Consider the following 13,534-nt stretch of genomic DNA (forward strand, 5'->3'; position numbering starts at 1 on the left):
TCCATCATCGTGGCACTTTGTTCAGTTTCAAAGTCCATCAATCATTAGTTTTGGGTGATTCTTATGGTCATACCATTGATACAGTATATAGCTATTAACATCACACAATTTAATTTATTGGATATTTTCACACAAAATCAAATCCCCTTGAGGTACACACCAGACTTCCCCATCCTTTCTCATCACCCACCAAGTGCACCCTGGTCCCCGAGCAAAAGCAATCCTGCAGATGGGCTTGCCTTTGTCTGAAGCAGGGATAACCCAAACTGTTTTTCCCAACATATTTTTCATGCGCACTACAGAAACTTTATCCCTTTCTACTGGGCGTGGAAATTTTGATTGGGCAGGGCCAGGTGGATTGGCAGATCCCGTACTGTTAACTAACTAGGTGGCCTTTGCTAAACGTGTGTCCCAGTGTTTGAGGGTCCCACCACCCATTGCTCTCAGGGTAGTTTTTAGCAGTCCATTTTACCTTTCAGTTTTCCCAGAGGCTAGTGCATGATAGGGGATGTGATGCACCCACTCAATACTATGCTCTTTGGCCCAGGTGTCTATGAGGTTGTTCCAAAAATGAATCCCGTTGTCTGACTCAGTTCTCTCTGGGGTGCCATGTCACCACAGGACTTGCTTTTCAAGACCCAGAATCGTGTTCCGGGCAGCGGCATGGGGCACAGGATATGTTTCCAGCAATCCAGTGGTTACTTCCACCATTGTAAGAACATGACACTTGCCTTGGCGGCTTTGTGGGAGTGTGATGTAGTCGATTTGCCATGCTTCCCCACATTTATATTTCAGCCATCGTCCTCCATACCACAGAGGCTTTACCCGCTTGGCTTGCTTGATGGCAGCACGTTTCACATTGATGGATGACCTGTGAGATGGCGTCCATGCTCAAGTCCACCCCTCGATCACGGGCCCATCTATATGTCACATCTCTTCCTTGATGGCCTGAGGTGTCATGGGCCCACCGAGCTATGAACAATTCACCCTTACGCTGCCAGTCCAAATCCACCTGAGCCACTTCAATCTTGGCAGCCTGATCCACCTGCTGGTTGTTCTGAAGTTCCTCAGTGGCCCGACTCTTGGATACGTGGGCATCTACATGACATACCTTTACAATTAGCTTCTCTATCTGGGCAGCAATATCTTGCCACAATGGGGCAGCCCAGATAGGTTTGCCTCTGCATTGCCAGTTGCTCCGCTTCCACTGCTGTAACCACCCCCACAGGGCATTGGCCACCATCCGTGAGTCAGTATAGAGGTACAGTGTTGGCCACTTTTCTCTTTCAGCAATATCTAAAGCCAACTGGATGGCTTTCACCTCTGCAAACTGGCTCGATTCACCTTCTCCTTCAGCAGCTTCTGCAACTCGCCATGTAGGACTCCATACAGCAGCCTTCCACCTTCGATGCTTTCCCACGATGCAACAGGACCCATCGGTGAACAGGGCATATGGTTTCTCATCTTCTGTTAGTTTATTATATGGTGGGGCTTCTTCAGCACGTGTCACCTCCTCCTCTGGTGACATTCCGAAATCTTTCCCTTCTGGCCAGTCTGTGATCACTTCCAGAATTCCTGGACGATTGGGGTTTCCTATTCGAGCCCACTGTGTAATCAGTGCAACCCACTTACTCCACATAGCATCGGTTGCATGGTGTGTAGGAGCCCTCTCTTTGAACATCCAGCCCAGCACTGGCAGTCGGGGTGCCAAGAGGAGCTGTGCTTCAGTGCCAATCACCTCTGAAGCAGCTCGAACCCCTTCATAGGCTGCCAATATCTCCTTTTCCGTTGGAGTGTAGCGGGCCTCGGATCCTCTGTATCCCCAACTCCAAAACCCCAGGGGTCGACCTCGAGTCTCCCCTGGTGCTTTCTGCCAGAGACTCCAGGTAGGGCCGTTCTCCCCGGCTGTGGTGTAGAGTACATTTTTTACATCTGGTCCTGCCCGGACTGGCCCAAGAGCTACGGCATGAACTATTTCTTGTTTAATTTGTTCAAAGGCTTGTCATTGCTCAGGGCCCCATTTGAAATCATTCTTCTTCCGGGTTACGTGGTAGAGAGGGCTTACTATCAGACTGTAATTTGGAATGTGCATTCTCCAGAAACCCACAACGCCTAAGGTGGCCTGTGTCTCCTTTTTGTTGGTTGGTGGAGACATGGCTGCTATTTTGTTGATAATATCCATTGGGATCTGACGCCGCCCATCATGCCACCTTATTCCTAAAAATTGGATTTCCTGCTCAGGCCCCTTCACCTTACTTCATTTTATGGCAAAGCCAGCCTGCAGCAGGATTTGGATTATTTTCTTCCCTTTCTCAGAAACTTCCTCTGCTGAGTTGCCCCATACAATGATGTCATCAATGTATTGCAGGTGCTCTGGGGCTTCACCCTTTCCCAGTGCAGTCTGGATCAGTCCATGGCAAATGGTGGGGCTGGGTTTCCACCCCTGGGGCAGTCAATTCCAGGTGTACTGGACGCCCCTCCAAGTGAAGGCAAACTGTGGCCTGCACTCTGCTGCCAAAGGGATCGAGAAAAATGCATTAGCTATATCAATTGTGGCGTACCACTGTGCTGCCTTTGTCTCCAGTTCATATGGAAGTTCCAGCATGTCTGGCACAGCAGCACTCATCAGCGGTGTGACTTCATTCAGGCCACAATAGTCTACCGTCAGCCTCCACTCTCCACTGGACTTCTGCACTGGCCATATGGGACTGTTAAAGGGTGAGTGGGTTCTGCTGATCACTCCCTGACCCTCCAGTTGACGAATTAGCTTGTGGATGGGAACCAGGGAGTCTCTGTTGGTGCAGTATTGCCGCCGGTGCACAGTTGTGGTAGCGATCGGCACCTGTTGCTCTTCAACCCTCAGCAACCCTACAACAGAAGGGTCCTCCGAGAGACTTGGCAAACTAGACAACGGTTCAGTTTCCTCCGCTTCCAAGGCAGCTATTCCAAAAGGCCACCGGTAGCCTTTTGGGTCTTCCATATACCTTCTCTGGAGGCAGTCTATGCCCAGGATGCATGGAGCCTCTGGCCCAGTCACAATGGGGTGCTTTTCCCACTCATTCCCAGTTAGACTCACTTCAGCCTCCAACAGAGTCAACTGTTGGGATCCCCCCGTCACACCAGAAATAGATATCGGTTCCACCCCTTCATAGCTCGATGGCATTAGGGTGCACTGTGCATCGGTGTCCACTAGAGCCTTGTACTCCTGTGGATCTGACGTGCCAGGCCATAGGACCCACACAGTCCAATACACTCTCTTGTCCCTTTCCTCCACCTGGCTGGAGGCAGGGCCCCTCTAATCCTGCTCATCATATTCACTACTCATCTCTTGCAGAAAGGACTTAGAAGTCCCTTCAAGAGGATCATAAGTGTGATCAGGCCTTCCACTTGGTCTGGGGGGCTGCCGGGTGGAAACTGGAGCAGCATTCTTTCTGGAAGAGTCCCTTTGTACAGCTGTCTTGCCTTGTAGCTCATGTACGCATGCCCACAGGGTTGAGGTAGGCTTCCCATCCCATTTCCTCATGTCTTCTCTGTGGTCACGCAGATAAAACCACAGGATACTTCGTGGTACATATGCTCTATATCCCCTCTCCAGAGCAGAAAAACGCTTACTCCTAACAGCTGAAATACGGGTCTGTACAGGTGGGGAGTACGATATATCCTCTTTGAGTTGCTGGACATCCTGGGACAGTTTCTCCACAGCCGAGACGAGGGAGGAAGAAAGGCTCTCTTCATATTGCTGGAGTCGACCAGCCACTTCATCCACTGTGGGTGCCTCTTCATTTTTCCAGTCAATTACTGCCAGTGAGTTGGCATACGATGATGGTGCACTTCGCACAAATTTTCGCCACATGGGTCGGGTACATTGGACTTCATTGGGGTCTGTGGGCAACTGGGCGTTGTCCGGATCATAATAAACCATCTTCCGCACAGCTAATTCCCTCAGATATTGGATACCTCTCTCCATGGTGGTCCACTTGCCTGGCTGACATACGACATCTTTGCTGAAAGGATACCTTTCCCTCACACTTGACAGGAGTCACCTCCAGAGGCTCAGGGCCTGTGCCTTCTTCCCAATCACCTTGTCAGTGCCCCCTTCCCTAGACAAGGAACCCAGCTGCTTGGCCTCCCTGCCCTCCAGTTCCAGGCTACTGGCCCCGTTATCCCAGCAGCGGAGCATAATGTGCTCCCCTGGAAGGTGGCTGAAGTCTTTCCGCATATCTCGCAGCTCACTCAGGGACAGGGATCAGGTGATCACTTCTGGTTCTGGCTCTTCTTGTTCTCATGATGGTCCCGGTTCATCATCATCTTTCACTAACTGAACCGATTTCCTTGTGTATTTCTTTTTGTGTATAGGGGCGACTGATACTGGTATGGGTTGATCTTTTGGCTCGGCTGCTGTGCCTGTTGCGGGGGTTTGGGTAGCTGCAGTGCCTGTTGCGGGGGCTTGGGTAGCTGCAGGGCCTGTGGGTCCGCTCTCTCCCTCTGAATGGTGCTGTCTACTATCAAGCAGTATTTGATAGATTGTGGCCAGGGCCCAGCACAGCGCAGTAAGTTGTGTCTCCTTAGAATACCCACAGCATTTTTCTTTCAAATATTCTACCATTTTATCAGGGTCTTGCAGCTGTTCGGGAGTGAAGCTCCAAACCATTGGGGGTGAAAAGGTCTCTAGATACCTGCCCATACTCTCCCACATGCCATGCCAGCCCTGACCATTCAGCCTTGGGGAAGATCCCTGGGTGGTATTCTTGAAACAATTTTTGCTAACCCTGAACAGGACTTGGAAAGCATGCAGGAGACCTAGCAATAGGAATATACTGGCCTGAACATTCCAAGGGTAGTCAAAATTCTCAAAAATTGTTGTAATCAACCAAAAGGGGAAAGGGGAGGTGAAAGAGTGGGAGAAGGTATCCCCCCTGTCTTCCCCATAGATTGGGTGCAATTATTAATCAGTTCTGAAAGATATTGACCAAGGTACGGGCCTGACAGAAATGCTACATACAAGTACCAGCTCAGACTCATGACCGTCGATGATATCTTATCATAAGTCTATATCACACAATACAACGATATGAGAACAGGAACCCCTCTTCCAGAGGTGGTAAACAGCGCCGCAGGGATTACATAGAGTAAACACGGGTTTACAAACCAGAGCCATGTGACCAAACAGAACATCATTATGACCAGCGACTGTTTCAATTACATTATAAATGCTTATAACAACTTTGTTTTAACACACTGTGATGGGTTGACCCTGGCTGGAGGCCAGGTGCCCACCAGAGCCGCTCTATCACTCCCCTCCTTCACTAAACAGGGGAGAAAAGGTATAACAAAACACTTGTGTGTCGAGATAAGGACAGGGAGAGATCACTCACTAATTGTTGTCACGAGCAAAAGAGACCGAACTTAAGAGAGGGAATTCATCTAATTTATTACTAGGCAAAACAGAGTAGAGGAATGAGAAATAAAATCAAATCTTAAAACACCTCCCCCCACCCCTCCCATCTTCCCAGGCTCGACTTCACTCCCGGCTTCAACCTCCTCCCCACCCTCAGTGGCACAGGGGGACGGGGAATGGGGGTTACAGTCAGTTCATCAGATGGTGTTTCTGCCGCTTCTTCATCCTCAGGGGGAGGACTCCTCTCATCGTTCCCCTGCTCCAGCATGGAGTCCCTCTCACGGGGTGCAGACCTTCAGGAGCAAACTGCTCCAGCGTGGGGTCCCCCATGAGGTCACAAGTCCTGCCAGCAAACCTGCCCTGATATGGGCTCCCCTCTTCACGGGTCCACAGGTCCGGCCAGGAACTTGCTCCAGCGTGGGCTTCCAACGGGCCACAGCCTCCTTCAGGTGCCTCCACCTGCTCCAGCGTGGGGTCCTCCACGGGCTGCAGGTGGAATCGCTACACCCCCTCATCCTTCCTCCATGGGCTGCAGGGGGACAGCCTGCTTCACCATGGCCTTCACCACGGGCTGCAGGGGGATCTCTGCTCCTGTGCCTGGAGCAACTCCTCCCCCTCCTTCTGCACTGACCTTGGTGTCTGCAGAGTTTCTTACACCTTCTCACTCCTCTCTCCGGCTGCAAAAGCTCTCTCTTAACTGGTTTTTTTTTTTTCTTCTTAAATATGTTATCACAGAGGCGCTGATTGGCTTGGCCTTGGCCAGCGGCGGGTCCGTCTTGGAGCCGGCTGGCATTGGCTCTATCAGACACAGGGGAAGGTTCTAGCAGCTTCTCACAGAAGCCACCCCTGTAGCCCGCCCCCGCTACCAAAACCTTGCCACACAAACCCAACACACACACTTGGGTCAGACTTGTCGTTATCACAACCCCTCGAGCCCCATGTTGGGCGCCAGAAGGACTGACGTGGTTTAGCCCCAGCCAGCAGCTGAGCACCACGCGCTGCTCACTCACCTTGGGACAGCAAGGGAGAGGGAAACATTCAACAACAGTACTGATAACAGATATTCACAATGGGTGATAACAGAGAACAATTTACCAATCCCACGACCGACCAGATGCTCAGCCAGTCCCAGAGCCACACTGAACCTGCCCCTGCGCGACTAGCCCCCTTTTATGGTGAGCATGACGTCACATGGTATGGAATAGCCCCTGGCCAGGCTGGCTCACCTGTCCTGGCTCCTTGTGAAATTAACTCTATCCTTGCCAGAACCAGGACAACACTCAACCCTTTCATCACCATCGTCAAGCTCTAGACAGGCAAAACACTCCCTAACATACAGGGATACCCCACCGCCTCTCCTTCCTTGCCTCTCCCTTCTGAAGAGTTTATAGCTATCCATTGCACCACTCCAGTTATGGGTCATCCCACCATGTTTCCGTGACTGCAACTATATTGTAGTTTTCCAGCCACACAGTGGCTTCCGGCTCCTCCTGTTTGTTGCCCATGCTGCGTGCATTAGTGTAAACGCACTTCAGTTGGGCTATTGATCCCACCATCTTTTTTGGGGGGAGAAGCCCTAATTCCTATGTGACTATGTGAATAGTCTTCAGAGTGCTTACAAGGAATCAAGAGTTGTAACATGGGAGCCTACTCATGCTCCCATCCAAGAGCCACCTTTATTGCTGGCAATAAAAAAGGGGTTTTAGCTAGCACATACTTCTGCAGCCTTCTTTCCAGTACCCACACATAAACGAGATGAATAGAAAAATGCAAGCAAATTTGGCAATAATTTGGTGACCCAGATGGAACTCTGAGGGTTCCTGACCTACTGAGTGTGACTACTGCATGCGACACAGCCAGTACTAGGTGAGTTCACCCAACTGTTCTTGAGTGGTTCACATTGACTGGGACAGTACTAAATCTGGAGGCAGCATAAGTCATGGGGGGTGTTTCAATAGGTAAGGTAAAATGAGGTTTGCTGTTGGTGGAAGTTCTGGAAAACAGTAAGAAAATTGCTGGTACTTCAGGACTCAGAAAAGCTTGAGGTCTAGTTCTCTGTCAGGATCAGTGGCCAGCTGGAACTCAGGAGGGGACAGCCTCCAAGCACTAGTCCCTGGAAGGTTCATTTGGTATGATTAAGCTGACATTCCTGGGTCATATGTGATATGGTATAAGGCAGAATTACCTTAGATGGTAAATCCATGCTGACTACTGCCCATTACCGCAGTATAAGATGGAAGTTGTTTTCAGGATGTGTTGCTCCATCACCTCCCCAGGGAAGGAGGTAAAGCTGGTAGGCTAGCGGGGGTCATGGAAGGGGACTATATGATAGTATGGTGTGCAATGGTCCAGGAAGGATGAAAACCTGGGTGCTCTTTATTTTCTAGGAAGAGTAACAGGGGCAGACCAGTCATGGGATTCATCCCACCAAGTTTTAGTAATGACAACTAGGTTGCAGCTTTCTAGCAGCATGGTGGCTTCCGGCTCCTCTTGTTTGTTGCCCGTGCTGCATGCATTGGTGTAGAGGCAGTTCAGCTGGGCTTTTGGTCATGTCACCTTCTTAGAGGAACATCTCTTAATTCCTTTGAGGTATTTCACCAGTGTTTCTTTGTTGGCTCCTATTAACTCAGGAGCCCCTAGCTCATCTCCGTAAGACTTCAAGTGTGCTGCAGTGTACCCAGCACATCTCAGAGCAACAGGCTGAGGGCCCTCACTAGCACCCAGTCCCTCTAACCTTTGTGTGTCATTCCACAGCTTGTCACAGACAGGCCTGATATTATCCCCCTCCCCCTTTAAGTCTAGTTTAAAGCTCTGTCAGTGAGCCCTGCTTGCTCGTGAGCAAAAACCTTCTTCCCCCTTTGAGAAAGGTGAATCCCATTTGACACCAGCAAGCCTGGTGTCGTGTATGCTATCACATTATCGAAACCCCCAAAACTGTAGTGGTGACACCAGCCATGGAGCCATGTATTAATAATTGGGTCTGTCTGTTTCTTCCAATGTTGCTGCCTGCAATGAGCCAACCTTACACACAGAGACGAGATACTGTTTATTCCATATTTGCGCAAAGATGGGTGCTAGGTAGTTTCCCACAGAACTAGCACATCGGTTACAGTTACATCGTATATTTACACAGTCCAGGGTGTTAGTTCTGCTACTATTCACACCTTCCAAACTACAATTGGTTAACTCTTCACTCTGATTTAAAGACAGAGTACCTTCTAAATTCACTATGCATGTTCAGTGAGTAGGGGTCTTTATCTGGGAGGGGGTGTTTTTAGCACTGGAGGTGTGGTTTTCATATTATAATGAGATGGTTCACTCTAAGGACACCAATTAGAGGACTTTTGCTGACTTTTGGCTCTCAAGGATGTACATCTCCTTGTCTATAACAAGTGTTCCTCTGATCAAGATTCCTTTGCTACATCTTATCTAAGTATACCTCATTCTAATTAAATACATTTGTATGTTCCAAGGATGGTCCTCCTGTTCTCAAATCCCTAATTATCTTATTCTCAAGCAATAAACAATAATGTATACACAGCTCAGAATACACAGTCCAAATCCTTCTTTCATATTTCAGACAACAAAGTCTGATTGTCCTTGGACTACGCATTGTTGCTTCACTGCCACCCACATGGAAGAGCAGTAATGGGTAATAGTCTGAGGGCTGTACCAGGCTAGGAATTTCCCTAGTGATGTCCTTAACCCAGGCTCCATGGAGGCAGCAAACGTCCCTAAGAGGAAGTTCCATCCAATATACTGGCATCTCTGTTCCCCTTAGAAAGGAATCACCTACAACTATAACCTGGCTTTTCTTCCTCGTGGAGGTGGTCGTGATACAGGGCGTAGGCCTTTCTGACCTTAGCAACATATCTGGCGTAGATGGGCCATCATCCACATCATCCATTGACTGGTATTCCACAGCCAGAGCCTCATACCTGTTGTACAGAAGTACCTGGGAAGGAGGGGGTTCATCTCCTGCCCTGAGCATGGACTTGCTCCTTTCCTTTAAGCTACTGCCTTCAGCCTGGTGGGGGGAGGATACCTGGCTCCCGGTGGGTCTCTCCACTCCCCTGGTGTTTCCCTGCCTTGGGAAACCTCCCTGTGCCCAAAGATCTGCCGCTCCACTATGGGTCGGGCCAGGTCCAGGGCAGCTTGCCTCAGCTGGTGAGTATGGATGTATTCATGAGATGGGATAGAGAGGAATGAAAAGGAGACACCTTGCATAGGTTTCAAGGAAAGATTTGGGAACTACAAGAGACTGGACTGGGGGTACAGACGAGCCGGGATTATAGGGGGTGAAGGCAAGGAATTAGACATCTAAATAGAGGGGATTTTGGGACACCAAGTCATGTGACTGGCAGGAACTGAAGGTAGAGGATTTGGAGAGACCAAATTGAGGGACTGGGAACCCCTTCTCCAACCCACACACCTCAGGGACCCATGTGTCTGGGTATCTCCACTCCTTTCAAGAGGGGACCCAGGCATCTTGGACCTGCCTAGGAAACCCACTGTCCCCTGGGGACCCAGGCACCCGGGCTCCACCTAGGAACCCTACTGTTCTGTGGGGATCTAGGTGCCCAGGCCCCGCCTAGGAACCCTGCTGTTCCCTGGGGACCCAGGCATCTGGGTGCTCTGCTTTGGGGCCATGGGGTGGTGGTGGGTGCCCCTGATGCTGGTGCTGGCCCCCTGGCTCCCTGCAAACACAGGCATCCAGGCAGGGGGACCTGGATTGTGGCAGTGGGTGGCCTTGGTGTCCTGGCTCCCCGGGGTGCATCCCTGCTTGCTCTGCTTTGGGCCTCCCATTCAGCGGGCACGGCTCTGCCGTGACATTACTGGGGCCCCCCTCAACAACCCTCGACATCGACACTGCCTTGAGGCCCTTGTCCAGGCTGCTGCGCCACTTGCCTCTGTCACTGTGGGTGCGTCATGGGACCCCAGGGACAGCCAACAGGGACCCTGCCCAAGGACTCCCATCCTGACTGGCACCTCCATCCTACCAGGGACCTCCATTCCAAGGGGACTCCCACCCCAAACAGGACCCCAGAGCCCTCTGGGTTTCCCCACTTCAACCAAGGCCCTCACACTGACACTGGCCAGGATCCCAGGCAGTTGGTGACCCCTTTCCTAAACAGGGACCCCAGAGACCCACCCCAGACAAGCACCTTAGGGACTCCCAACTATGCCAGTCTCCTCAGTCCTGACCTGGACCCCAGGGACCTTGGGGAACCCCAACCCTGCCTAGGTCCCTGAGAGTCACCCAACCTTGACCAGGGGACTCCCTGGGACCCCCTGGCCCTACCTAGGACCTCAGAAATCTCCAGTATCTTTAGACCCTGATCAGGACTCCAGGAACCCCTGGAAACTCCCAGCTTTTACTGCACCCTCCCATCTCTGAACCTCCAACCCCAGCCCTGTACTGGTCTCAGTGCCCCTGTACTGGTCACAGGGTCAGGGCAGCATGAGGCACTTCGGAAGATCATCATGGATGCCCTGCATTTTCTGGAGAAGCACAGAGACAAGAGTGAGCAGGGGATGTGGGACATGTCAGGAGGTAGGGCCAGGACATAGGGCGTGGAAGATGGGATGTGGAGGCCTTGAATGGGGGGTGTGGTGAAATATAGGATATATGGAGGTCGGGGGGCTGTAAGGGGATATTTGGGGAATCCTGAGGGTATAGGGGCTTCCAGATATACAGCTTCTGGGGGATTTTATGGTGGGATATATGAGACTCCAAGATGGATATATGGGGTCAAGGTGAGTTGTACAGGAGGTCTATGAGGTCCAGGGAGGGTTTATGGGGATCAGGGGGAGGGCACATTGTCTCACCTGGACATCTGGGACACCCCAGAGCCCTTTGAGGTGTCTCTGCAGGAAGCCATCAACATAACCTGGGTGAAGCTGAGCCATCTGGAGGAAGGTATGGGGCCAGTGGGGACACACCCAGGACTCCCACCCTGGAGAACCCCAAGGAACTGTCACAGAGACCCCCACCCTGGGCACCTCCATCCTGGAGAAACCTTTAGGGACTACATCTGGGCTGGACAAGGGCTGAGCCCTGACAGCTCATCACAGGGATGTGGATCTCCAATGATCCCCAGTCTAATGCTGCTTCCTCCCCACCAGCTCCAGACTGCATCCCCCCCTGTGGTGAGTGCCCATCCCTCTGTCTTCCCCACCCTTCCCCTAGTACATCTCCCATCCCCCTGGGACCACCAAGTCTCTCCCTCCAAGGATACCAGCCAGCTGCCCGCATCTTCCAGTGTGCTACCTGCCGCCTTGTGGACTGCCAGTTTCCTCTGGACTGCCCAGGTATGGGGCCATGGTAGACCCAGGCATCCAGGCTGGGCTAAGCCCCACCTGGCCTCCAGGGCTCTGGGGGTAACCCTCATTTCTCACATGTGGGCATGCCTGCTGGGCCCACCATGAACACACAAGAGCGTCCCAAGTTGCACGGATACCCATCCCCACAATGAGCACATGCAGTCACACAGGAGCACAATCCTTTCTCTAAGTGCATGAGCAGATGCAAACTCACATGCCTGTCAATGCTCCCAGTGCAGGACATGTGGGCCCGCGTGGATGAAGTCATCACACTGCACTGCGATGTGCCATTTGCCACCCCCCCCAACCTGCCCATTACCTGGATGTTTGCCAAAGATGTGAGTTGGAAATGCGTGTGCAAGGGTGTACGCAGACATGGGTATGGGTAGCAAGGCCTGTATGCACACAGTTGTGCACTTAGCATGAGGACTATCAATAGATACAGGTATTGCTTATACAGTACACATGTGTGCTGTAAGTAGCAAGTGCTATAAGTAGCACGTGTGTAAGCATGCACAGGATGCAAGTGCTCACCCATGTGAAGGGTGCATGCAAGCAGGAGGCAGGACACTTGTGTGTTTGCAGATTCATGTGCACTTGTGTGCACATGTGTGAAGGAAGTGACTTTTGCATATGCTCTGCTTGTGCCTCCCTGTGTGCTCACACACAGAGGGCATGAGAACGTATGGGACATGCGGTACATGCACATGCATGAGCAAAGGGTACAAGAAGCATGAAGGGGACATGACGAGCATATGCAGGATATGGGTGCCTTTGCATGCACGTGTACACTGTTTTGTGTACCTGGTGGACCAAGCTGTGCTGCTGTGTTCCCCCATGCCCCAGCTGCGCACACAGGATCTGGCATTGTTTGAGGAGCTGCAGGGGAGTGCGGAGGGACCTCTCAGTCTGACCATCCAGGATCCCACGCCAGGAACCATCGCCTGTCGCCTTGGAGTCCTTTCTGAGCCCTTAGTCCGCAAGTACTTCTACCTCAACGGTGCGCCCAGATGTCTGAGTGCCCTGGGGGCAGTGAGCAGTGTGGGGTGGGGTGGGACCCCAGACACCTGCATCCATGGAAGGGTGATGCATGGGGGTGTAGCAAGTTGCCAGGACACCTTGGTCCATGGTGGACAGGTGGAGTGGAGCAGGTGTTCCCTGATGCCTGGCTCCTCTGGGGGCAGTGGGGCACATGGAGTGAAGCAGGGACCCCCAGACACCTAAGTCCCTTGGGGCAGTGAGATCTGTGGCTGGAGCAGGTGCTGAAGGCACACCTGGTCCCTGGGGGGGTGTGCCCCATGACCCGAGGTGCCTGGTTCCCACAGTATCAGGGGGGAGCGTGGAGGCAGAGCAGGGACTCCAGGCTCGGTTCAGAGCTGTGCTGCGCTGGCCTCATGGCAGGACCTCCCTGCACCACATGGGATCGCTAGGGCTGGCACTTGGCTCCATGGCGCTCATGCTGCTGCTGATGTGAGTCCTCCTGACCTGGTAAACCTTACCCTCAAAATCCCCATCCTTCTGAGGCTCCCCGCAGACTAGCATCGGACTCCCAAACCCCCCTGGACCCTCAGTCCCTCAGGATTCCCTACAAATGCGAGGGGACCTGGATGTCCAAGGGGGAGCCATAGACTGCCAGGACTCCTAAACTCACAGGGCCCCCTGAGACTCCCATTGTCCTCTGGCCCATTCTGGGACTCCTCCCTTGCACCCAGGACCACTCCAGGCTGCCTTGCTTCCTCCAGATTACCTAATTGCCCCTGAGACCCTGCCGCTTTCCCCATTTTCTCCAGAACCCCCACTGTCCCTTTGGGG

General features: G+C 52.1%; 2 protein-coding genes across 2 annotated transcripts in view; one reads left to right on the forward strand and one right to left on the reverse strand.

Annotated features, from left to right (window-relative positions):
• Positions 1-13,534, reverse strand: part of DNAJC30 (DnaJ heat shock protein family (Hsp40) member C30) — a 61,234-nt gene that overhangs the window by 7,363 nt on the left and 40,337 nt on the right. The window lies entirely within an intron of this gene.
• Positions 9,028-13,214, forward strand: SPACA6 (sperm acrosome associated 6). The gene is given in 8 exon segments (XM_054848082.1): positions 9,028-10,320; positions 10,848-10,922; positions 11,250-11,318; positions 11,525-11,548; positions 11,633-11,710; positions 11,957-12,060; positions 12,569-12,722; positions 13,048-13,214. Coding segments are annotated over 8 exon segments (945 nt in total). The 5' UTR covers positions 9,028-10,046.

Source organism: Grus americana, chromosome 19 (assembly GCF_028858705.1).
Source record: "Grus americana isolate bGruAme1 chromosome 19, bGruAme1.mat, whole genome shotgun sequence".
NCBI lineage: Eukaryota > Metazoa > Chordata > Aves > Gruiformes > Gruidae > Grus > Grus americana.